At 60.2% G+C, this 24,371-nt stretch overlaps 1 protein-coding gene and 1 pseudogene across 2 annotated transcripts in view; both read right to left on the bottom strand.

The window, feature by feature from the left end:
- The window catches only part of LOC121167534 (myosin phosphatase Rho-interacting protein-like), a 93,000-nt gene that overhangs the window by 21,989 nt on the left and 46,640 nt on the right, over positions 1–24,371 (bottom strand). Inside the window, exons 4-12 of one of the 2 annotated variants that reach the window (XM_040997004.1) lie at positions 17,626–17,777; positions 14,641–14,725; positions 11,419–11,635; positions 9,761–10,274; positions 5,703–5,844; positions 4,928–5,041; positions 3,561–3,617; positions 2,588–2,656; positions 910–999 (exon numbers count right to left, since the gene is read on the bottom strand). In XM_040997004.1, coding sequence (XP_040852938.1) covers positions 910–999; positions 2,588–2,656; positions 3,561–3,617; positions 4,928–5,041; positions 5,703–5,844; positions 9,761–10,274; positions 11,419–11,635; positions 14,641–14,725; positions 17,626–17,777 — 1,440 coding nt within the window. The remainder of the gene's footprint in view (positions 1–909; positions 1,000–2,587; positions 2,657–3,560; positions 3,618–4,927; positions 5,042–5,702; positions 5,845–9,760; positions 10,275–11,418; positions 11,636–14,640; positions 14,726–17,625; positions 17,778–24,371) is intronic. The other variant, XM_040997005.1, reaches the window with a different exon arrangement.
- On the bottom strand, positions 17,918–18,643 carry LOC121167535 (annotated as a pseudogene).

Consider the following 24,371-nt stretch of genomic DNA (forward strand, 5'->3'; position numbering starts at 1 on the left):
GGGCAACAGATAGAGCCAGCTGACCCAGAAGCCAGGGCTGGAACTGGAGCTGTGACATGGGAACAGACATGCAAAGCAGTGGCTTAACTCTGCACTACAACAGCCCCTCGGGCTGCTTCTGAAGGCCTCTCTGCTCATCTGAACACCCCTCAAGACTTCGGGGAAAAAAGATTTAAACAGCAACACACATCCCTTCTAAGTCCCACATCCTTCCAACTGCCCCAAATCCAGGATCAGAAAACAAAGGAGAATGCGTAAAGTCCGCTGCTGTGGGCAGTGGGTTACGCTGCTGCTTATGATGCGCACTCAACGCATCACAGGGCAGGCTCCTTTATCTCCCATCCAGCTCCTGTTGACACACTGGGAAAGGCCCACACCATCGGGTTCTGCCAGCCACCGGGGAGCCAGGGCAGCCATCCAGGATGAAGATCTGTGACCGTCTCTCTCTAATACACAAGTCTTTAAAGAGAAAGAGTGCGCCTGGTGTGATAGAGTAACGGTTAAAGTCCTCATCTTGAATGTGCCAGGATCCCATATGGGCGCCAGTTCCAATCCCGGCAGCTCCACTTCCCATCCTGCCCCCTGCCTGCGACCTGGGAAAGCAGTGGAGGACGGCCCAAAGCCTTGGGACCCTGCACCCGCGTGGGAGGCCCAGAAAGAAGTTCTTGGCTCCTGGCTTCAGATCAGCTCAACTCTGGCCATTGTGGTCACGTGGGGAATGAATCATCAGACGGAAGATCTTGCTTTCTGTCTCTCCTCCTCTCTGCATATCTGACTTTCCAATAAAATAAAGTAAATAAATAAATAAATAGAAAGAGGTGTCAGTGTTACAAGAAGGACACGGTGCTACGGGGAAGGGCTTGGTCTTGCCGCATGTGGGAAAGCAGACTCTCTCCCTCCCACACTCACATGGATCTGGAAGCCATAGTTCCTCTGGACTGGATACTCCGTGACGTCGTAACAAGTGGACAGGTCGATCTCCCCATCCAAGTCAGCCGCCTGCAGAGATGAGAAGGCGTCAGGAGATTCCTGACAGGAGCCCATGTGCGGACTCCCTGTCCCGCTGGCTTGCAGCCCGGCAATGCGCCCTGCTCAGACACCCGATCACCACCTCTCCCTATGAGAGCCACAGCCCTCCACACAGCCGCTCCCTAGCGGGCCTACCTCAGGGCAAGTGTGAGAGGGAGTGTGAGCGTGCCTGTGTCTTTGTACACTCACTGCACCACAATGCCAGCCCCACAGATTATAACCTCGAGGATCACTACGTCTGGCTGGGCAGTGTGAAGTGTGTTCAGGAACTAGCAGCTTTACCTGCTACTGCTTTTGTGCCACTGCAGCGGGCAGCACAACAGACGCTGGCGTGTGCTGCCACCCCTGCAGCGCTGCCCCACCCCTCAGTCACGAACTGGCGTTCCTGCCCGGCCCCGGTTCTGTGGGAGTGGGAAAGTGCGACCCTCACAGGCCCACTAGCTGAAACCCAGCATGACTGAGGCTGTCCCCACGAGCTCTGTCCCACCAGCACGTCGCTATGAGAGCGACCACAGCGGGCACTGCGAAGCGCCAAGGAGCCTGACATCCCATGCCTTGCTGGGCATCGCCCTCGCAAGCTCTCCTGTCGTTTACCAAGGGCTCCTCTCTCTGGCGTGGCCTACGCCTCAGGCTTGCACTTCCTGCCGGCTCCCAGGAATGTGCCCACCTGGCCATCTGTGCTCCCATTAAAGGGTCTACCCAGATGCCCTGCACACACAACCAAACACACATGCTTTTCCTCCACATACCGCTGTGCCTGTCTCAGTCCATGGGCAACCTCCCCACCCTGTCCAGGCATGTGATGCTCATGCCCCTTGGTCACTGAGCATTGTGCCCACTTTGCGGTCACAGCATGCATCCTGTCCATGTGTCCACTGTGTGCCCAAGTGAAGTGTGTCCACCCTGCGTGTACAATGCATGTAACTGGATTGTGCCCTGTGTGTGGGGTGTGTACACTGGGCACACGTCCACCCTGTGTGTGGTGTGTGTATGTGTGTGTGTACACATGCATACCACCCAAGAATGGCTGCTGAACCGCTCCCCCTCCCCGTAATGACAAATTCGTGGGGTGACTAGCTGAAGGCAGCTTGTACCCAAGTGTATAGGAAGGGTTCCAGAGGAAGATTTCCGGGAAGAAGGTAATTACAGAGTTGTCCAATATTTCTGCAAGCTGACTGGGTGGAGGCGGGGAGAAGCAGCCCCTCTGGCTGGTATCTGATTACAGCATCAGCGCCCTCCAGTGGCCACAACCCCCTGGTTCTCCAGGACTTGGCCAGGGCACAGGGCAAGCTTAGGTTCCACTCTCCTGACACGCTGGTTCACTTCATCTCTACAGAAAAACAACTGCTTCTCCGAAGCTCAAGTTTCCATCGGTTTCAGAGAACAAGCGAAACAGCAGCTGCTGGAAACTACCACCTTCAGAGGCTAACGTGTGGCCTTGGGGAAGTCAGCACCCGCCGTCCCCACAGCAGCAGAGCAGCACAGACGGGGGCACACGTGCAGCAGGAGGCAGGGACCCACAGGCAATGCCTGACGCCTGGCAAGGCTGCCCACTCACCTCCTCAGCCACGGAATCCCTGTAGTATCTCAGGCTTTGGTCGGCGAGGACAAACCAGTGCTTCTTCCACTGAAAGGGAAACGGGAGCCAGGTTCAAGCCCACCAAGCTGCCTGCGCCGCAGGCCTGGGCCCCGCTGAGCACATGGCAAGCAGAGGGCAGACGGCACACACAGGGCTCGGCCCAGGACACAGGCAGCCAAGCACGCACAACCTCGGGGGCTTGCTAAGCAGCTCCTCCCACGATCAGCCAGCACGAAGAGTGGGCTAACCCAGCAGGGCTGTGTGCCCACAGGGAGTGTGACCAGTGCCCTGCAGCCTCCAGCAGAGCCTTGCAGGCTGCAGGCAGTGGGCTGGACCCATCACAACACACAGGTGGCTGTGAAAGTGGCAACTCCCTCTGCAGGTGGTGGTGACAAGTCACGGCCACTTTGGTGGCCAAGCAGATGGGCGCGTGCCCCTGCAGGAAGCAGGAACAAACTAACCCACCAGAGTCCCAAGTCTTCACGGGGTAGCAAGGAGGGACCCTTGAGTCTTCAGGCAAGGCCAAGGGCATTGGATACGGAGCAGATACATGGGACCTTGTGGCACAGTGGCTTGGGAAGTAACAGAGGAGCCTGAGGGTGGGGCGGAAGGGACTTCGTGCACACCCGTAGCCCACAGTTTGGCCACAACCTGCTCCTTCTGCCCAAGTTAGGGCAAGAACGTAAGCCTTGCTCCTCTCGGGGTCCAGCGATGGCATCCTGGCAGAACTAGTCTCTTGGTGGCCTCAGGCCAGAAGCAGAGTCCTTCCCTGGTCATGGGGACTGGGGGACTGGGCCCCTAGGGACCTTTGGGGAGGACCTCCAGCAGAGGATCACGTTGGAAGATGTCCCCGTGTGTGGGCACCAGCAGGCCTGGAGGGGCCACTCAGAAGTACCTCTCAGCAGTGGTGCCACAGATGGCTGCTGGGAGCCAGGGCCAGCACCATACTCACCTGGCCCTCCTCATACTGCTTGGTCAGCCAACCTTTCTTGAAGTTCAGCAGGTCGGGCTGAGAAAGGGAGAGAGAAAGAACATCTCAGTGAAGGGCTGGGGTGCCTGGGGCACAGGCACGGGCGTGCCCGACAGGGCCCAGGTTCTGTGCAGGCGAGACGGGGACCAGGAAGAGACATGGCCCCCAGTCCCCGTGGGTGCTGCCCTCAGACACACACGTCTTGGGGGAAGGAGACAGCCACAGCGTTCAGCAGCCAGGGATACCCCGAGAGCCCCCTGTGTGGCCTGTGTGGAGGCAGACAGCCCAGAGATGGAATCTCTGAGCCCTGAAGTGAAGGCAGCATGGGAGCAGCGGTAAGGAGCACCCTGAGAGTCCTACGGGAGCCCAGGAAGACCGAAAACAGACGCCAGCAGACGCTGCATCTGGGTGAGGAAACAGCAGCCTGGCCTGGACCATAGGCCACTGAGGTCATGGACAAGACAGCCACCACTCCTGCGAGAGGCAGGGCAGCAGACAGGAAGGAAATGAAGGTACCGTTCCCACGAGGTGACCCACACGGCAAGGAGCAGCCCAGAAGGCAGGCTAGCCTTCCCCCGCCCCTCCGCACTCCCGCTTGCCCATCCTGATCCAGAACTGGTGTGCAGACGCCTGGGACCAGAAGGGAATCAGAGTGAATGGGTGACACGTGACTGCAGCCAGGACGCAGCTTGGCAGGGAAGTCTCTGTGGGGGCTGTGCAGGCTGGGCCTGGGGTGATGAGAGCAGGAGCAAGCCCGGCCCCACCTGCCAGAAGGCAAGGAACCCGAGCATTGAGGACCCCACCTGAGATGGCCCTTATGCCAGGGGTCCCCTCTGGCCACCCTGCCTCACTGGAAGTAGTAGAAGGCCCTGGGTCTGTACCCGGGGCCACGCCCTTGAAAGCAACTTGATGGAGAGAGGCCTGGGGTTTCTCTGAGCAGCCCCAACTGAGCTGTGTCTGAGGTAAGGGGCAGAGGCTGCCCCAGTCCCAGGAGTCTGCCTGGAGAGGCAACGACTGCGCCGCTGTGCGCAGGCCACTGGGCCAGGCGGGGGACCTGGGAAAGGCTGCTCTCCCACACAGCATGGCTGAGAACAGGACAAGCTCCTGGCAAGGCACAGTCCCTGCTGCTAAAGGCCCACCAAGACAAGCACCTAAAACAAAAGGAGAGGGAGAGCGAGACCCTCACTCTAGGGAACCTCCTTACAGGACACCCAGGGCTCGGCCAGGCCCACAAGAGCAGGAAGCTGATGTCCGTAGGTTCGTGGGTAGGCTCCCCACAGACACGAGGGCCGTGAATTACAGGCTGGCCAGCCTACGGAGGTGTGCAGAGAAGGTGGCTCCCGGCTCACCGTCATGGGGGACTCCGTGGACCGCCTGTCCAGTGACTTGGCTCGTCGGTGTGGAGACAGGGGGGAGGTCGTTGCGTCTGAGAGCGGAGCTGTGGGGGCTTCGCTGGTGAGGTCCTGTGGCAGAGAGCAGCCGCCGGTCAGAGAGGCCCAGAACAATGCGGGCGGAGCATGGGCCGGCAAGCCAGGGCCATCCACCCGCCCAGAGCAGAAGGGCCTTGCTCCTGGACGGGGGAAGCGCTGCCCAGGCTCTCAGGGCAGTCTGCAACAGGGCAAGACATGATTCAGGTCCTCAAGCACCCTGGCCATCAGAACGGCACTTTGCCTGCATGGGGTCACAGCTCTGTGGCAGCGAGTGGCACAGCAGGTACTACTGGACACCTCACGAGCAAGAGAGAAGCCAGGAAGGAAGACGGACTCAGACTGGGTGGCCTGGAGACGAGAGGACTGCAGGAGGCCCAGGGAGTGGAGAAAGAGGGGTGCAGCTGCCACTGCAAAGAAAGAGGAAGGCAGGTGGCATGGGTAGCCTTGCTGCTGGGCTGCCACGGATAGGTTGCAGGGTCAAGCTGGCGTCTAAGATTGCAAGAGTATCTCTCCAGAAGATGGATGAAGTTTCAGGACAGAGATACGCAAGACGGCTCTGCCCTCAAGAAGTTCCTGGAGAGAGGAGGCTCAGAGAGTGAAGCCTGGCTGGCCCATGCGTGTCTCCAGTGTGAGGGCCAGGGTGCACCACGTTGCCAGGAGGCAGGGCTGGCCCTCCCTGGGCCTCGGTGCTCACCCGCCTCCTAGGGAATGCCCTCTTCTCGCTGCGACCTTGTCGCGTGTCACTCGACGGTGGGGTCACAGCTGAGGCATTGGTCTCCATGTGCTCTGCCTTCTCAATGTCCAAGGCCTCAAACTTCTCAATGACTTGGGACCTCCTGCAAGACAGGATGCATGGCTGCTGTGGCGGGAGAGGTCCTTCCCAGGCCCCGAGGTGGCTCAGTCCCCCCGAGGCCACCTTGGGGGATGCCAAGTGTCCTGTGGCATGTCCCCTGTGCCCCCACAGGCGTGGACCCCATGGGCTCTGTGGTGTGGGCTCCCTTGGCACGCACACTGCTCGGCACCCAGCAGCCTCTCCAGAGGCACAGGCATGATCGAAAGGAACCCACCACCTCAGAGGGCCCCCGAGCTCCCTGCGCCCCCTGGATCAGGTGCAGCCCCCACCCTGGGCGCCCAAAATGCAGCAAGAAAGAAGCCCATGAATTAACATTGCTTCCGCCAACAGGTAAAAGGAATCAAACTCCAAATCAAAACAAAAACAAGCAGGTTGATTTCGTGGGCAAGGCTGGCGGCCTCGTCAGGTGATGAAGTGCCGGAGCTGAGATGGGAGCGAAGCGGGCGGAGGAGGCACAGCAGAGGGCGCAGAGGGCAAGACCTGGAAGAGAACAAGGCTGGAGAGTGAGTCACGGGAAAGGGCCAGACAACTTCCCATCCAAATCATCCACAGGACACGGGGACACACACTGAGGTGCCCGCCGAGCCCTCCTCACCAGGCCTAGGGTCAGCCTTCCTGGGGACACCTGGGTGGGTGGCCAGGGCTGGGGACAGGGAGTGAAGGGCTTCACCCTCAAAAGACCAGAACCCGATGCTGCGGGGAAGGAGGAGACAGCCGTGCCTTCCCAAGCGGCAGCCCTCTGCAGTGGACAGCTAGTAGGAGAGCCGCCTCGGGAGCGGGCCCGTGGGCTCTCTGCTGCACCTCCCTGGCTCCACGCACAGCTGCAAGGAGGGAGCTTGTGCCACGCAAGCCTGCCCGACTCAGCAGTGAAGGTAGGGGGCAGGGCAGGGTGAGAGCGAGAAGCTGAGGAAGCTGCCACATCACCAGGCAAAGAAGGGAAGCCGGTGACTACAGCTGGGACAGAGGGATCTGAACAAGTCCCTGGTTCCAGGGCCTAAAGTCCTCGCTTTGCACACCCTGGGATCCCATTTGGGCGCAGATTCTAATGCTGGCGGCCCTGCTTCCCATCCAACTCCCTGTCTGTGGCCTGGGAAAGCAGTCGAGGGCAGCCCAAAGCCCTGGGACCCTGCACCCATGTGGGAGACCCAGAAGAAGCCTCTGGCTTTGGACCAGCTCAGTTCCAGCTGTTGCGGCCGCTTGGAGAATGAATAATCAGACAGAGGATCTTCTTCTTTGTCCTCCTCTCTGTATACCTGACTTTCCAATTACAAAAAAAAAAAGACCCTGGCTCCACTGATGGGCCTGTGTCTGGTTGCTCTGGCCTGAGGGCACCTTTGCCTGACCCTGGGGCATATAAAGTCCTCAGGAAGCAGCAAGTGGTGCATGGGGTCCGAATGGAAGGCTAGCTACCTGCCACAGTGCCATGGTCACCACAGGAGTGACAACAAATGCCCCCTTGGCTGGGCACTAAGAGGAGGTGAGGGGGCGGGACCACAGGGGACCTGCCTGACTGTCACCTGCAGTCCAGTGTGGACCCTGGCTTCCCCACCTGGCACGCTTGGAGAGGGCAGTGAGCATCTAAGAAGCCAGGGCTCAACGGGCTGGGAAGGGATTGCTCACAGGGGTATGGCTACTAGGAACCCTCCTGCAGGACCCTGTGCCGCCATCCAGGCAGCTGTGCACCCTCTCGGGCTGCTGTGCAGCTTCTGCTCCGGTGGCTCGGGATCAGAAAGCGGGGCCCCTGGGCAGCGGCAGCCAGTCAGACATCAGCAGGCCAGAGAGAAAGCGCCATTCCAGAATCAGCAGCAGAGCGGGTACCCCAGGGACCAAGAGCATGCACAGGCCAAGCCCCACAGGCAGCAGTGGGCCCTGGCTGGGAGCCTGACTTCCCCGAGTGGCAGCAAGACCAAGCAGGTATGCTCACATCCATTCTGTGGTCGGGTACTGCCCCTGGCGCAGCATGAAGCCCCTGTACCCCCACCGGCCTCCACACTGCCTCAGCTGCTGCTAGGGGCAGCCTGGCCCCAGCCCCGGGTCACACTGAGGGAGCCCAGCCGCCAAGGAACGCAGACGCTGTTCAGCACTCCCTCGGCTTCCATGGCCTCCCTCTGAGAAGCCCACTGCTCTCCTTGCTCCAACACCTTGTCCCTAGTCCAGAATGGGCCCCTCCCATCCAGGACATCCGCCAAGAGCCAGAAAGCGAGCAGGAGACAACAGCATCTCCTGTGATCTGCGCTTCAAGGGACAGAGCCCACTGCCCACTCTAGAAACTTACACAACCCGGTTCTGACCCTCCTCTTACACAACTGCTTGGGGAAGCCTCAACATGAGCTGAGTGTCAGGAGCTGTGGCTGAGGCAAAGCTCCCGCATGCAGGGGCAGGCGGGGCTCCCCATCCTGGTGTGGCTCATGAGCCTCACAGCTGAGCCCGCCCTGGCTCCAGGCAGCTTAGGGCAGCAGAGCAAGGGCAGGGCTGGCGAGCAGCGTGCCTCTTCTCGGATGGGAGCAAGCTCTGCTGGGCAGTCCAGACCCATCCTCCCTGAAACATGGGCTCTCCGTCACCTCATCTGGGCCACACCTCCAGGACACACCTGGTGTCACTGTCTGCCTCGGGCTTCCCTGTGATTCTGGGGAGGTAGGTCCTCAGAGAATGGTGCCTGCCCCACCTTTCTGCACACTGTCCCTGCATGCCCCCTACACCCGTTCCCTCCCACCCACAATCCACCTAACCCCACGTGGCCCAGACAGCTGAGAGCCCAGCAGGGGCTAAAACGTCCGATTCTGGGAAGCAGAGACAGGAAGCTGCAGGGCTCTGGCTCAGAAACCTTGCACTTGGCTGCCAGGAGCTAAATTCTCCAGAGGGACGGACCCAGGTCCAAAGGAGGTGTGTTCCCTGTGGGAGCCGTGCGTGTGAGAATATGTAAGTGTACTGTGTGCATGTGCGCACTATTATTACATGTCTGTAAAGAGCCAGTATGCACCCATGGCAGGGCAGTGTGTGTGCCTTAGAGGGGATACACACAAGGACAGCCCGTGTGTGTGTGTGTGTGTGTGTGCGTGTGTGTGTGCGTGTATCAGCCTTAGAGGGGATACACACTAGTACAGCCCGTGTGTGTGTGTGTGTGTGTGTGTGAGCCTTAGAGGGGATACACACTAGTACAGCGTGTGTGTGTGTGTGTGTGTGTGTGTGTGTGTGTGTGTGAGCCTTAGAGGGGGTACGCACTAGGACGGCCCAGGTTTGTGTGTGTGTGTGTGTGTGAGCCTTAAAGGGGATACACACAAGGACAGCCCGTGTGTGTGTGTGTGTGCGCGCGCGTGTATCAGCCTTAGAGGGGATACACACTAGTACAGCCCGTGTGTGTGTGTGTGTGTGTGTGTGTGTGTGTGAGCCTTAGAGGGGATACACACTAGTACAGCGTGTGTGTGTGTGTGTGTGTGAGCCTTAGAGGGGGTACGCACTAGGACGGCCCAGGTTTGTGTGTGTGTGTGTGAGCCTTAAAGGGGATACACACAAGGACAGCCCGTGTGTGTGTGTGTGTGCGCGCGCGTGTATCAGCCTTAGAGGGGATACACATTAGGACAGCCCATGTGTGTGTCTGTGTATGTGTGTGTGTGTGTGAGCCTTAGAGGGGATATACACTAGTACAGCGTGTGTGTGTGTGTGTGTGTGTGAGCCTTAGAGGGGATACGCACAAGGACAGCCCGTGTGTGTGTGTGTTGTGTGTGTGTGTGTGTGTTTTTGTGTGTGTGTGTGAGCCTTAGAGGGGATACGCACAAGGACAGCCCAGGTGTGTGTGTGTGCGCGTGTATCAGCCTTAGAGGGGATACGCACTAGGACGGCCCAGGTTTGTGTGTGTGTGTGTGCACGCGCGCACGCTCAGCACCCCATGCCCTCCTTACCTCCGTTCATTGCCAAAGAGACGTGCCACCTCTTCCCTGCCAGGGCTCCGGGCCCGAGTCCTCCGCTCCAGCCGCCTTCTCTCTACCTGGAAAGCTTCTCGGTGGCTGATGCGGATGGCCTTGGGGACGTCGGCCAGGGCGGCATACTGCCTGCTGGCTTTAAAGGCAAAGGCGCTCCCCGGCTTCTCAGGCCCCTGCCTCCCAGCGCAGCCAGAGTCCGTGTGGGTGGAAGGCCGACCGGCCACGGCCAGGGAGCCAAGGGAGGTGCTGTAGACCATGCGGCCGGCTGCTACAAGACCTGGTGGGTCAAGGGGATGGCAGAGCTCCTGGGAGGGTGACTCAGGGCCACTGTACCTGTTGTTGGGGGTGCTGGGGCTGGGAGGGGAGAGCGGTGGGGGGAGCTGCTGCTCCTCAGCCTTCAGGTCTTGCTTGGTCTTCTCCAGGGAGAAGTAGCCACTCTCTACACGGACCTTGCGGCCACAGTCCATGCGGTCGCTGCTCATGGTGCTCTCCTCTGCAAGGGAGCAAGTGAGGAGGGAGTCAGCCCATGGCAGCCTGGACACCCTGCGGCTGTTGGAAAGCCCATGCCTGGGACCTGGGGCTGAGGGGCCATGTGGCTGCTTGAGACACCCACACCCACATCACAGTGCTGGGACCGACTCAGACCTCTGCTTCCGAATCACCTCCCTACTCATGTGCTTGGGAAGACGGTGGCGTGGGCCCCTGCCAACACATGGGAGATCTGGCTGGAGCTGCTGGTCCAGTCGCTGATGTTGTGGGCACTTAAGGAGTGAACCAGTGAACTACCCGCTCTGTCACTCTTTCAAATTAAACAAACAGAATCCCACACGGCATTCAAGCAGAGACAACCTCTCTATCTTGCGAGGCTAACATGTGATGTGCACGCCAAGTCAGAGCACAGAACGGGAATGAAATGTTCTGACGTCCATTTCTCGTGGCCCATCTCTCCTTGCAGCCTGGTCTGCCGTGTGGCCAGGAGAGCAAAAGCCGTCCTGACCAGGACACTGACAGGGGCTTCCAACAGATACCAACCAGACAGCCAAGGGCCAAGTGGCCCTCTGTTCTCCCTGAACATTAGGGGGAGGTCAGAACGCAGGACTGGCAGAAACGAGACTTGTGTTTGTGGTACAGACGGGCGTAGGCCACCTAAGGAAGATGGCGACACCTCTGCCCGGGGCTCCCAAGGAGCTGCAGCAAAGCTGGGACCACCTGCATGGCCCTGATCTCCATGTGTCTGCCACGTGAAGGAAACAACATCCTCCGGGGTCTGGGCGACGGAGGCAGAGGGGAACAGTCATCCCATCAGGCAGCCTCACAGCGGGGGGCAGGGGTGGGGCGTGGAGTGATGCCAGTAGCTTCCACCTGACTCCAGCCAGGGCAGTGACATCACGGGGGCAAAGAGGACAGCCTCTGGTACTTGCAGAACACGGGCGATGCCAGCCATGCGCATGGGGCTTAGTACAGCTACACATGCAGGCCTGATGTGAGTAGCAGAGGCCTGCTCCCACAGTGACCACGATGCCTGGGGTGGGTCATGAAAGCACCGCCTTCCTGTTTTACAGTCCACGACCAGAGGCCGGGGCTGTGGGGGCCTGACAGGGCCCCTTGCCTAGACCCATCCAGCATATGCTGCTCACCTTCTCGGCTTTCCAGCCCTGGCTCTCGGAGGGAGCTGGCCACGGGAGGCTGGCTCTGGCTGGGACTCTGAGCTGGACTCAGGCTGCTCCCGTCCGGCTGGTCCTGGGCCCTCATTTCTTCCTGCCAGAGTGTGGACTTGGTGGGGGGGACCTTCTCTGCACTTGGGATGCTGCTGCTGCTGCTGCTGGTCACAGCCACTTTGGCAGGTCCTGGTTCCTGGGGAAGAGTATGACAAGGACGCGCAGGTCCACCACATGGGCCAGAGGCCGGGATCCTTAGAAAGCTCAGAGAGGAAAGGAAGCCTCATCCTCAACTGCAGCGCCTGGCCCAGGGAACGGCCCGCATCAAATGCATGCAGGCTGCCCACATCTTCCTCAAGTGACAGCACCCAGAGTGGCAAGCCGGGGCTGCCTCACACAGAGCATACCTGAGCCCAGCCAGCCCCGTGCCTCCAGCCACCCTCCACTTGGTCATCAGAAGCTAAACGCAGCACACAGACCCAGAGTGCAGGAAAGAATCCGTGTCTGCCAACCCGAGTGCTCAAGGCTGGGATCGGTACTCAGAGAGCAAGCTGGCAGGAAAGGCTTCAGCGGACACTGTGCCTGCTGGGGCCTTGGGCCTGGACTTCTCAGGCCTCAGGCCTGATGGGTCTCCACTGTTTCAGAGACGTCTCACCGAGGTGTTGTTATAGCAGCCTACAAATACTTGGTGCTGAAGAATTCGTGCACACATGCCAGGTGCCCTCGCTCACTCTCACCCAGTGGCACACTGGGTGCAGGAGGACCGGGATCAATTCTCGCCTTTCCCTGGGTGGCAGCAGGGGCAGGCACAGCAAGCCCAGTTCTGGACCATGAAGAACCGACACTCGACTCCCCAACAGAAGAGCTTGGGCGGACATGGAGCTGGGCCCCTCCCTTGCAAGGCATAACACAGCGCTCCTACTAGAACAGAGTGGGGAGACACAAAACGCCCACCGTGGCGCATGCCTGGACACAAATCCCTGGTGAGGGGTTCAGGTTGTTAACCTGGCATATGAGTTCATGTGCACTGTACCATCCAACTTCACCTGGCCAACAGGGGGCAGCAGTTCCACCAGAACAGAGCCCCAAGGGAAAGGAAGGCTTCAAGTGAAGTGCTTGGCCTAAAGCCATCACCAACAGGTTTGCAGAGCTCGCAGTTCAAGAAATCCAGAAGATCCGCCCCACAGGCCCAGGGCAACTGCCACACACAGACGCCCAGTGGGCCTCTGTCCAGAGCTGGCCCCGCAGAAGCAAACACCAAGCACTTCTGATGGTTTCTCGAGGCTTCCAAAACCCAGGGACCCCAGTCCCGCCCCTACCCCCGCCACCATCCCTGCAGCCAGCACCACTGCCCTGCAGGAAGGCTTACCCAGAGCAGCAGTGCCCCCAGGGCCCTCTGCCCTGCCCCTTCCCTGGGTTAGACCTTCCACTCAAAATACAGGTGGCCAAAGACAGGTCCAGCTGGCCAGGGGGGCTGGCCAGGGAGCTAGGACCCCCACACACACTGTGCATGCAGAGGACTAGGACAGCCAGAGGGGCAGATCCCTGGCCAGCACGCCTGAGCCCCCACCTCCCCACACATCCCTTCCCGAAGCCTGAGGCTGTGGGCTGTGCCAGGTTAGGGCTGGGCCTTCTCCAGTCTCTGGCGGCCTGTTCCTGTCTGCTTCTCTGTTGGGTGCAGCGGGCCAAAGCCACACCATCATCCAGGGGAGCCATGTGGGTGAGTGCTGGGGGCTGACGAGTCGTTAGTCAGGCCTACCATCGGGCCCCTGCATTGCCCACACCCTGCAGGCACTAGCCAGGGCTGGGAGAGAGGTGACAGCCTCTGGGCTCTGCGCTGTCCCTGGGTGGCCACCGAGGTCACAAAGACCCTGCTGCTGGCAGAACCTCTCGGGAGGGGCTCCAAGGCAGGGGAGAGAGCAAGTCGGTCAGGCTCACCATTACTGCGTGGTAGCAGGCAGGGCCATAGAGGAAGCGGGTGCGCACAGAGCCCCGGGGCCAGCAGCCTGGCTCTGGAATCCCGCACCTCCTGCCTTCCCAGCAGGCCGCAGTGAGAGATGAGCCAGCCTTTAGGCTGAAACCTCTGTCTTCAGCTGTCCCGACAGCCCGATCTGTGGCCCCTCCTGGAGCAGCAATCCCAGGAAGTAAGGCCGAGGCTACTGGGTCCAAGTGGGCTCCATGTGGAGCTGTCCAGCTACAGCCTCAGGGCCCTCAGGCCTGAGCTCAGCTCAGGGAAGGCTGCTCTATAGACCACAGCCCAGCCCTGAACCCATCTCTCCTCTGCAGAGGTCTGGGAGCAAGGCCACCCAGACCCTCAGGGAGGGCTCGTGATCCCCCAACCCCAGGATGAGGCTCATATATGCAGCTGCCTTTGTGCCAGGGGCGAAGGTTGAGGCAGGCCACACATCGAGCTGGCCAGCCCTGCATACACTGGAGCTCCCGAGGCAGCACCATGGGAGTGTGGCCTAACCTTAAACTGTTTCTCTGCCTGGGGTTCTTTCCTCTCAAACCAGGCAGCTCTGGGAATCTGGGTAACCGCCATTCAGCAGCACCCAGGAACGACTCTGAAGGTGGGCAGTGTACATCTCTCTCCCGAGGGTGCTGCTGTGCGTGGGGACTGCTAGGAGAGCAACAGCCCGGGACAGGTGACAATGCCCACCAGCTGAGGGAGCGGCTGTACGCAGTGCAAGGGAAGGAGGGCTGTGTGGGCAAGGGGACCCGGGCAGGGCTCACTCCTCGGCCTTGAAGCCCGGCAGGGCCCCACAGGCCCTCCACCTCAATCCCACTTGTTTTCGGTTAGGCTAACCTCTGGCACAGAGTTCAGACAGGATCAGCGACTCATGGCCGACTGTGGCAGCTGGCTAAGGCTCACAAAGTGTGGGAGCCGCTGCAGGAGGCACAGAAGCCTTGAGGGCCCTGTGCCCCTGCAAGCCTGCAGCGGGCACTGAAGGAGAAAGAGAGGGCTTGGGTAACACCCACCTAGCCTGGTCACCTGGCAGAGGGCCTGGACCCTCCAGATTCCCTCCCACTGCCTACAGGGCCAACTCCTCTTCCAGGCTGCAGCTGTAGAAGCAGTGCACACAGCAGGCTGTCCCCTGGTAAGCTCCTCCCCGAGGCAACCCTGCGGCACACCTGCCCTAATGCTTTCCCCACTCTCAGCTCTCTTCCTGGTCCTCTCTCTCGGGGAAGCCCAGGGCCTACCTGTGGTGTGGGTGGCTCCACCTTGCGCTTCTTCTTCTGGTTCTGCTTGTTGGTCCTAGGATAGACCATGAGTATCTCCAGCCACCTGGGGAGAGGAGCCACCACGCCAGGTGAGTCCCAGGCTCTCAGGACCGCAACCCCTGCCCGGGCCTCAGGCAGAGCAAGGCAGTGCCCGACGGGAGCCTGGCAGGCAGACTCCAGCAAGCACAGGCCTAGGATGTGACCCCCAGGCTGGCAGGGGGCAGGCCTGACTACAGTCCATGGCACATGGGACACAGCAGTTACCCAGGGCCTCCTGTGCCTCCGAAATGGCCCCTCCAGGGCAATCTCTGGTGGTCCAGAGAGAGGAGCTGAGACAGGAGAGCAGGAAGGCAGAAGGCAGGAGCAGAGGATGCAGTTTCCTGTGGTGGGTCACTCTGTGGGGCGAGCTGCTCAGGGAACCCTCCCAGGGTACAGGTGCTGGCAGGCTCCCTCTAGGCCAGCATCACAGGGTGAGGGGCTATAGGCAGGAGGCTGCCCTGCCAGCCTCATTAGTCCCCACAAGTCTGAGACCAGGCCAAGATCAGGCCATCATTCAGCCACTGCCCCTTCCTCTGGGCGGGGTGTTCAGAAGGACAAGGGGACACAACAGGGCTTCCTCACTGGGGCTTTGCAGCAGTCCTGGGAAGGCGCAGGGTGAGGGAGACCGTGTGGCCAGGCAGCCCTGTCATCTCCCCAGGAGGGAGGGAGGCCTGAGGCAGGCACTGGGCATGCTGCTCCAGATCCTCCCCCGAGCTCCAGGCCCTGGAGGCTGGCTGCTCTGATGGGTGGAAGAAGCAGGCCTTGCATCGCGGACTGCTTTCGGAGGGGAGAGGCTCATGGGTTCAGGGGCTGCTGCTGATGGCTGTGAACACTCAGCTTGCTGAGAGAAGAAACCCACAGCCAGGCCACATGTGGACCCCAGGTCCTGCAGGGAGCTTCTCTTAGGCCCCAGAAAGAGGAAGGTGGGGCTGCCTCCACAAAGGCAGTGGGCGGGTGGGCTCCAGGGCCCTGTGCCGGCTCCTGCTCCCTGCTCTCAGCAACGCTGGCCAGGAGCAGGGGTTCCAGGGGAGCCCAGCACAGGAGCCTGTCAGAGGGAGGTCATTCAAAAGGCCCGCCTTCCAGCCTGCAGCAAAGCTGCCATTTCTGCAGGCATCCCCCCGTCCGGCACCGCTGTGCTTGCCCTGCACCATCATCTGGCCACACCAGGAGGCCTGAGGAAGAGGAGAGGGCTGGCCACAGCAGAGCCCGCCGGGGCCTCTAGAGACGCTGTGTGGGAAGAGCTGATGGCTTGTGTCCTTGACACCTGGGTTCTCATGGGAGGCCAGCAGGAAGTGCTTGATGCCACCCGGATGTGTTACCAAGGGGGAGGGGCCAGGTGACAGGCACCAGGCTCCCCAACTCTGCAGGGCAGGGGTGTGGCAGAGCTGACAGGCAGATCCAGGGAAGGCTCCTGGCTCCCAGCTTAATTGGCTCAGCTCCAGCCGCTGAGGCCATTTAGGAAGTAGATCAGCAGATGGAGGACCTTTCTGTCTCTTCTCTGCCTTTCCAGTGAAAATAAATTTAAAAGGAGAGGAACGTAGTGCCTCATCACGAGGGACAGGATGATGGAGACTGAAGCCAACTTAGGGGTCAGAGTGAGCTGAGGAGGGCAGAACCTCAGGCCCAGGCCTGGGGGACACAGGTGATGTAACCACTCAGCTGAAATGTGGGAGATGTGGAACCCTCCTACCCTGTCACATGGTGCTGCCTCTCACGACTGATCTGATACCCCAGGATGCAGCTGTCACACCCGGGACCAGCACGCCTGTTCAGACCCATCAGGTTTGCATATGCAGCTGGGCTGCTACAGCCTCTCCTCAGACAGAGGTGGGAAGAGCCCCGACTCACAAGTATGGCTCTCACTCCCTCTTCTCCCACGCTGGGACATTGTGGGGTGCACCTCTCCACCTCACCTGGGCCTCCCCCGGCACCACTTCCCCGCACCCCGACCCTCTCTGGTTTACGGGAAGCTCCTTGGCCCTCACTGCTAAATAAGCTGATCCTGTTTGTACCGGACACAAGCTTCTCCTAGTATTTGCATCTGTGAGAGGTAAGAACCTGGACTGGAAACCAGCGTGCTCACTCCCCGCCTCTCCAGGGCTTCCTAAGTGGGGCAGGGAGCAGAAGCTCTCAGCTCCTGGGGCCTGGGCTAGCTGGGAGGCACTGTGGCTGCAGGCCCTCGGCCTTGCAGGCATGAGGAATGGAGTACCAGAAGCCCCTGCAGCAGGAGGGCAGGGCAGGGCAGGTTGTGGACCGAGACAAGGAAAGGTGGAAATGCTACCTAGGGTGGCTGCCAGCAGATGGCTCTGCTGTCGCCCCATGGTCTGCCCTCCTAGCCCCAACCCCAGCTGCCAGGGCTGGGGCTCCTCCATCAAGGCAGCGTTAGGGGTCACCCATGCGCTTACCCCAAGGGCACTAAGCTATGTTTTTCAGGCTGTTGCCAGCAAATGCCCACCCACTTCTATTCCTGACCTGAATGGGTGCCAGAGGACCCCCTGGGACTCTCACACAGCACACACAGCTCTTCCAGCAGCCCAGGCCGTGGGCAGCAAGCTGTTGTGCCGAGGGCTCCCGAAGACAGAGACTTCTACGGGCTCAGCAGAGAAAGCTTCGTGCCCCACCCCATGGACATCAGCTGCCTGAAACCCTGGCTCCTTCCCCCTGCCCGGCTTCCCAGGCCTCCATACAGGGGAAGGGAATGGTATGGCAACACAAGGCAGCTCAGCTCCCAGGCAACGGGGGCACAGCTGGCTGTACTGTGTGCGCTGTGTGTGAACACGCATGCGTACAGGGGATGGGGGCAAGGCCAGCACAGTGCAGACAGGAGCAGCCTGGTGGCTGTGCCGTGCGAGGTGAGGCACAGAGGATTCAGGGGGCCCTGGGAAGCCGCCAGTGCTGCCCTGGCCCAGGCAGCTGTGCACTCACCCGCTGATGGTCTCCTTGGTCTCAGCTCTGATGAAGTGCTCCTTGTCAGGCGTCAAGATGCACAGGGAAGACTTCTGGCCAGTGCGGCCCTCACCATCCACCACGTCTGTGCACTGGTTCATGTTGATGGTGCCTTGTGGGAGGGTCGTGGGCTGTGGGGAAGACAACGCCATCAGAGAGGCCACCAGGAGGCCACGGTCTGTGAGGCGACCTCACTGAGGGGAGACGGGCAGCTGAGACCCTGGATTCCCAGGGGCTGCAGGCCCCAGAGTGCCGGCAGACAGCTCCAGGGGAGGCCGTTTCCATATAGCCAGGTTGCCAGAACAAGTAGCACTACTTGGGGCGGAGGGCAGATCCCTGCACCTGCCCAACCATGCCGACGCAGCAGACCCCAACTCTTTCTTGACAGCAAAGTTACCGGATACAGAGATGAAGAACAGAAACCCGAGTTGGGAATGGGCAGCTTTGTTTATTTTCAGTTTTCAAGGTTTTATTTATACATAAACAAAGCATGCACTCCAGCTGGCCATCCACTTGCTTCACTGTGCAGCCTGGCGCTGGGGTTGGTGACTCGGACGGCCAGCTGGGCTGCTCTTTCCGCGATGGCTTTGAGGGTCCTCAAGCACAGCTGTGAGCAATCTCCGCACATGAGCAGCGCCTCCAGCTCCTGGATGTGGTGCACCTGCGGGAGCCGCTGGGCAGCGAGTGCTTGGCCTTGTTGCTGCCGTAGCCGATGGTGGGCATCAGGATCTGCCCCTTGAACCTGCGCCGCACCCTGCGGTCGATGCTTCGGGGCTTCTGCCAGTTCTGCTTCGTCTTGATGTAGCAGTCAGGCTGGTGCCAGATGAACTTCTTGGTCCTCTTCTGGTTGGTCTTGGGCTTCACCAGGGGTCTGGGGGCAGCCATGGTGCCTTCAGGGAAGCGGGGGAGCCACAGGGTCAGCCCGCGCTCCCTGGAGCGAGGCGCTCTGCTGTGGCAGAGCTCTTTCAGCTGCCGGCCACTGGGCGGGCTGGGACGGGAACAGGTGGCCCTGCGGCCTCGTTCTCCCTCCTGCTGCCGGACCTCACAGCACTGGTCAGTCTGCAGCTGCGATCCAGGGAGGTCGGAACAGGCAGCTTTAAAAGACTCTACGGGCATGGAGGCCAGGGGTGCCCTGTAGAGACCTGCTGTTCAGAGGAGGGGAGAAAGCAGAGCGGACCCACAGGACACCCCTCTCCAGGCTGAGGGTGCCAGCAAGGGTTCACCAGGGCCTGCTACTTCCCCAGCCTTCCCCGTCCGGAGAAGCAGCACTGAATTCAGACAACAGCAGAGTGGTGGTGCCTGAGGTAACTGTCGGGCTGCCCTCCCCAGGGCTCCAGGGGGGTCTCTTCCCACCACTGGAAGGAAGAGGGTGTGACCTGGCGCCACACATGCCCCCTGCAGTCCAAGCCACACTATCTTGCTGCCAATTCCATCAGGCTGACACACCTGCCACCTCCTTCTGTAGCCAATGCCCACCAGGAGCCCACTGCGGCAAACTCTGCAGCAGGGCTGGCCTGTGTTGGTAGTGGGGCAGGGAGGACAGCAGAGCTTTGCTGGGTAATTCTTCCTCCTGGGTTCTAATTCCCACTACAAGTCTTGGGCTCATGGTCTCAAAAATGGCAACAACATCTTATCCGTGCCAAGCATCTACAGGTTATCAACACAGCGCACACACAGTCACACGAACAGTGAGGCCTTGTGGCACGGCAGTTTAGGAAGCTCCCTGTGACACCAGCATCCCACGAGGGCAGGTGTGAGTCTCCACTGCCACGCCTGAGAACCAGCTCCCAGATGACGTGCTGAGGAAGACAACAGCCCTGCTTAGTGTGATCATCTGGAGAGTGAACCAGCTCGAGTCAGGAACTTCTCCCAGCTCTCCCACGTGGGTGCAGGGCCCCAAGCACTTGATCCATCTTCCACTGCCTTCCAGGCATTACCAGGGAGCTGGATAGAAGGTGGAGCAGCTGGAACTCAAACTGGTGTCTATATGGGACGCTGGCAGCTTAACCCACAGTAGCAGCATGGCAGCCTCAGCTCCACAGAGCCACTCGAGCTGGAGGCCCCAGCAGCAGCAATGACATAAACACCGCTCCCTCAGCCTCCCGCCACACACCCACAGCTCCAGGAGAAGGCACCCCAACACCCCAGGTAACTCATTCAAGCTCAGAACGTCAGGCTCAGCCCTGCGACTCCAGCACCATGCTGCAGCAGGCTCACCTCCCTCCAGGCTGGGCTGCTGCCCACCAGCCCACAGGACAGGGCGGCATGTTCCAGCCCTGGTTCCTGTGCTGTAGGGCAAGGGCGGGTATCTAGGCCACGGCCCACATGCAGCCGGGAAGCGCTCACTGCTGGTGCTGGCCCACAGAGCACACTGCTCTCATTCCACACGGCCAGCGCTAGGAATCCAGGTCTTGAGAGGCTGGCTGCCATGGAGCTTCAATCTGCAGATCCTCCAGCAGAGACAGCCATCTGCAAGCCACAGAGCTCCCCAGACCTGTGACCACTTCTGTCTCCTGCAGCCCCCTGGGGATCACAGTCCACTTCTTCCTCCCACAGTCACAGCTAGCAAGACACCAAACAGGCAGGGGCAGGCAGGGGCCTTTGCACAGAGGCAGCAGAGCAGGTCAGAAGCCTGGCCCTTCCACCTGTCCTCTCCCTGCTGACCTGTGAGAGCAGCAAGACCCTATGCATGCCAGCCAGAGTGCGGGTGCAAGGCTGGCACCCACATCCAGGGCTAAGACATTCTCTCCACAGGAGGCCCTCCTGGTGCTACTCTACCCCGACCCTGCTCCAAGCAGGCATGCATCTCTGGGCAAACCCCACTGCCCCACATGTCAAGGTCAGAGCCTGCCGGGACGTCCCACACAGGCATCGTCTGCATCCACGGCGGCCTGGCAGACAGAGCCACACCAGCTGCTCCAGAGAAAGCTGGGTCTCCTGCTGGAAGCCTGGGTTTACGGTGAGGTTCCAGCTGCCGATTGGTGCGGGAGCCCTGGCCTGAGCTCCCATCTCCTGGTTCCTAGCAGCTTCCAAAGCCCTGGCTGCAGCGGGCAACTGGGGGATGAATCACTCGATGGGACATTTCAGCTCATTTCTCTCTTCTGTGTAAGTGACATAAATAAAATACAAATGCTTTAAGGGGCGGCTGTTTCAGGGTGACACCTGGCAGTCCTCCGGCGGGTGGGGCCGAGACTCCCAGTTGATGAAGCGTGTGCACACACAGGTGTGATCAGAGCTAACCGACGCGCCACAGCTCTGCCTCTGCTATTCGGGGCAGGCACATCCCCGACTCCAGCTCCAGATGCCCGGGGACCAGAGGGGTTCCAGGGCACAGGAGCAAGTCTGCATCACAGAGCAGCACCTTGCCTCCTCCTCACGTTTTCAAGTCACCCCACACTTCCTGGGGAGCCTGAAGGCATGGCCAGCCAGGCTCACCCGTGTGGGGGTTCTGCCGGAAGCTGCAGGGGGAGGCGGCCTCTCTGCAGAAGCTGAGGGGCAGCCATGCTGGACACTGGCGTTGGCTGCTCAGTCCAGGGTCAGGGGGACTGGATCCAAGTTCTCGAAGCAAGGAACAGGTGCATCCCACAGTCCTTCCCAGGGACCCCCAAAACCCATGCCTAGGAGAACACAGCTAGGCTCTGCTTGGACCCAGTGGTCTCAGCCTTCTCTTGTGGTGCTGGTGGGCACCCCAAATGCCCCCGGTGTGGAGTGGAAACGTGACTCTGGGCCCCTACACGTAACACTCTCCACAGGTGGCCATTCCTGTCACCTGAGCTCTCTGAGGAACTGCGAAGAACCTGAGGAGGCAGGAGCCCACCAGCCACAGCCTCTAAGGAGCCTCCCCATGGAAGAGACAGGGCCCAGGGCCAGACGGGCAAACGCCCAGCACACACAATTCTTGCCTCTTCCCTGTTGTCGCTGCCAGCCCCATGGGGCCGAGGGGCCTTGTGGCTTACAGGGCAGCATCACAACCGAAGTTACAAGACACGCCTGGAAGCGCACAGCAGCCCCGGTGCTGTCCTCCCCTGCCTCCTCCAGAAGACGGCCCTGGCCCGGGCCCCTCCCCACCCAACGCAGGCCCCCAGGAACCAACCGGAGGAGAAGCCTGCTCTGCTGCCTCTGGTCCCTCGCTCCCCACAGCACCAGAGGCCTATGCGGATCATCAGTTTCCCGTCTTGAGAGCACCCACTCCGGGCCAAAGCCCAGCAACGGTGGTCTTGTTGAGGGGCAGGTCACAAGGCCCGGTCTCCGTGGACATACCATGGGGTAAAGCAAGGTTGCGTTGAAATGTGGAACAGTGTGGTGCCATGGAAATGCCTGGCGTCTGAGCCAACAATCCCGGGCCCGGGCAAGTGTCCGATGAAGGCACGTGCCAAATGCCAGCTTGTACACAACATGGTCTGAGCAGCACTGCTCACAAAGGCCAGAGGTGGCAACGACCCGCCTGCGTCCTGGCTAACAGAAGACACAGCCTGTGGTCTGCATATCCGTGACACAGCCACACAGAGGAGAGAACGCCGGCACGGGCAGCCACAGAAGTGACTGCTGGGCAAGCCGGGCTCCCCACACGGGCAGCCTGGCAGACAGAGCTAAACGAGTGCTGGCTGGGGCGAGGGGGGCCGGCGCGCATCCGGGGATGCTGGCAGCCAGAGGCCGGGAGTGTACTGAAGAGCCACCTCCCAGGGCTGCCACAGTGCATCGTGTTACATGCAATTTTCCATGACGAGAACAGCTCTCATTCGGCAGAGCCAACCTGTGGCCAGAGAGGGTGCTCTTCCCAGGAGGCCGGGGCCTATCCCTCAGGGTATGTCCATGCGCCCCACGAGGACAAGGCCGCAAGGAGGGGAGCACAGCTGCTGGGGGGACTCCGGGGTGACGCACACGCCTGCGTGCCTCATGCAGGGCCCACAGCCAGCTCTGAGAGCCACAGCCCCTTTGTCCACCGCTCTAAGCCAGGTCGGGGAGACTGGAGGCTGGGCTGGGCAGGCCAGGCCGGCAGTGAGCAGTATGCCTACACGAGGCCTGGCACTTAGTGCCTCAGTGCTGCTCAGCAGCAGGGCCCAGGCACCAGGCTGCCTCAGGCCCCTCATCACAACCACAGATGTCTCCACTGCTCTGGCAGCCTCCCAGCCTGCCCGCTGGGCTGGAGGCCTCATTTCCTGCCGGGGGGCACCCCATGTGACCACAGCGTCTGGAGGCCACACACCTGTTTGAGAGACTGTGAGGGGTGGCGCGGCAGGTAAGCACAACAACAAACTTTACATAAAATCTGATGTAACAGGAAAAAACCTGTTCAAAGTTGCGAATAACAGATCGTCTCTCTACGAGCCAGGACAGGGGCCCAGGAAGGCCTCACCTGCAGGGTCCTCGGCCCACCCTCTCAGCGCCTGGGGCCATGGGCCATGGCAGCCACCACGCTGACCTTGGGCAGGCCTTATGCAAGCGGCACAGGACAGCTGAAGTCAATAGCCATGTGCTGCGACCCAGACAGGACAGGTGACGAGGAGATGAGGGTGTCAGGGTGGTAGCTGGGGGGGGGGGGGGGAATGAGGTGGGGTTGGATGGTCAAGGTCGGAACACCTCTTTTAAGGGCAGTGAAAAATGTCCCCAGGACCAGACACAATGGCTCAACTGGCTGGTTCTCTCCTTGCAAGACACAGGATCCCACAGGGTGCCTTCATGTCCCAGCTGCTCTACTCCCCATCCAGCTTCCTGCTATGGCCAGGGAAAGCAGTGCAGGATAACCCAAAGCCTTGGGACCCTGTGACCATGTGGGACACCCAGAGGCTCCTGGCTTCAGATTGGCTCAGCTCTGGGAATTTCAGTCACTTAGGGAGTGAACCAGCAGATGGAAGATCTTTCTGTCATTTTCTCTGTAAATCTGCCTTTCCAATAAAAATAAATAAATAAATAAAAATGCCCTCAAACAAAATGACAGGATCCAATGCGGTAGCCTAGCGGCTAAAATTTTCGCCTTGCATGTGCCAGGATCCTGTATGGGTGCAGGTTCTAATCCTGGCAGCCCTGCTTCCCATCCAGCTCCCTGCTTGTGGCCTGGGGAAGCAGTGGAGGGCGGCCCAAAGTCTTGGGACCCTGCACCGTGTGGGAGACCTGGAAGAGGCTCGTGGCTTCAGATCGGCGTAGCTCTGGCTGTTGTGACCACTTGGGGAGTGAATCAGTAGGTGGAAGATCTTCCCCTTTGTCTCTCCTCATCTCTGTATATCTGACTTTCCAACAACAACAAAAATAATAATAATAAAATAAATCTGTTTTAAAAGAAGATTGCATAGCGATTGTGAAACCCTGCAATCCCCCTAAAAGACATGACATGTATACTTACAACGAAGCAAAATCATCACCCCTGTCAGAGTGCCCGGGTTCCAGTCCCTCTCTGCCCTCTACCTGGCCTTACTGCTAGCCTACCATGTCCCCGAGTGGTGACAGCCCACATGCCAGGTAACAGGTGTTCCCAGCTGCAGCCTGACCCCTCCTTCCCGTCATGGGACCCGGGGAGTGCACCAGTAGACAGAAGAGTTCTGTCCGCCTTGCAATTAAAATGAAAGGAAACTGTTTAAGAAACTGAAGCACTGGAGCTGGTGCTGCAGCACTACCGTCTCATACAGGCAGCAGCCTGAGTTCCGGCTGCTTCACTTCCCATCCAGCTCCCCGCCAACGTGCCTGGGAAGCTAGCAAGTGCCTGAGCCCCTGCACCCCGCGGGACACCT

The sequence above is a fragment of the Ochotona curzoniae genome, unplaced genomic scaffold (assembly GCF_017591425.1).
Source record: "Ochotona curzoniae isolate NIBS_2020 unplaced genomic scaffold, NIBS_Ocur_1.0 patch386, whole genome shotgun sequence".
Taxonomy (NCBI): domain Eukaryota; kingdom Metazoa; phylum Chordata; class Mammalia; order Lagomorpha; family Ochotonidae; genus Ochotona; species Ochotona curzoniae.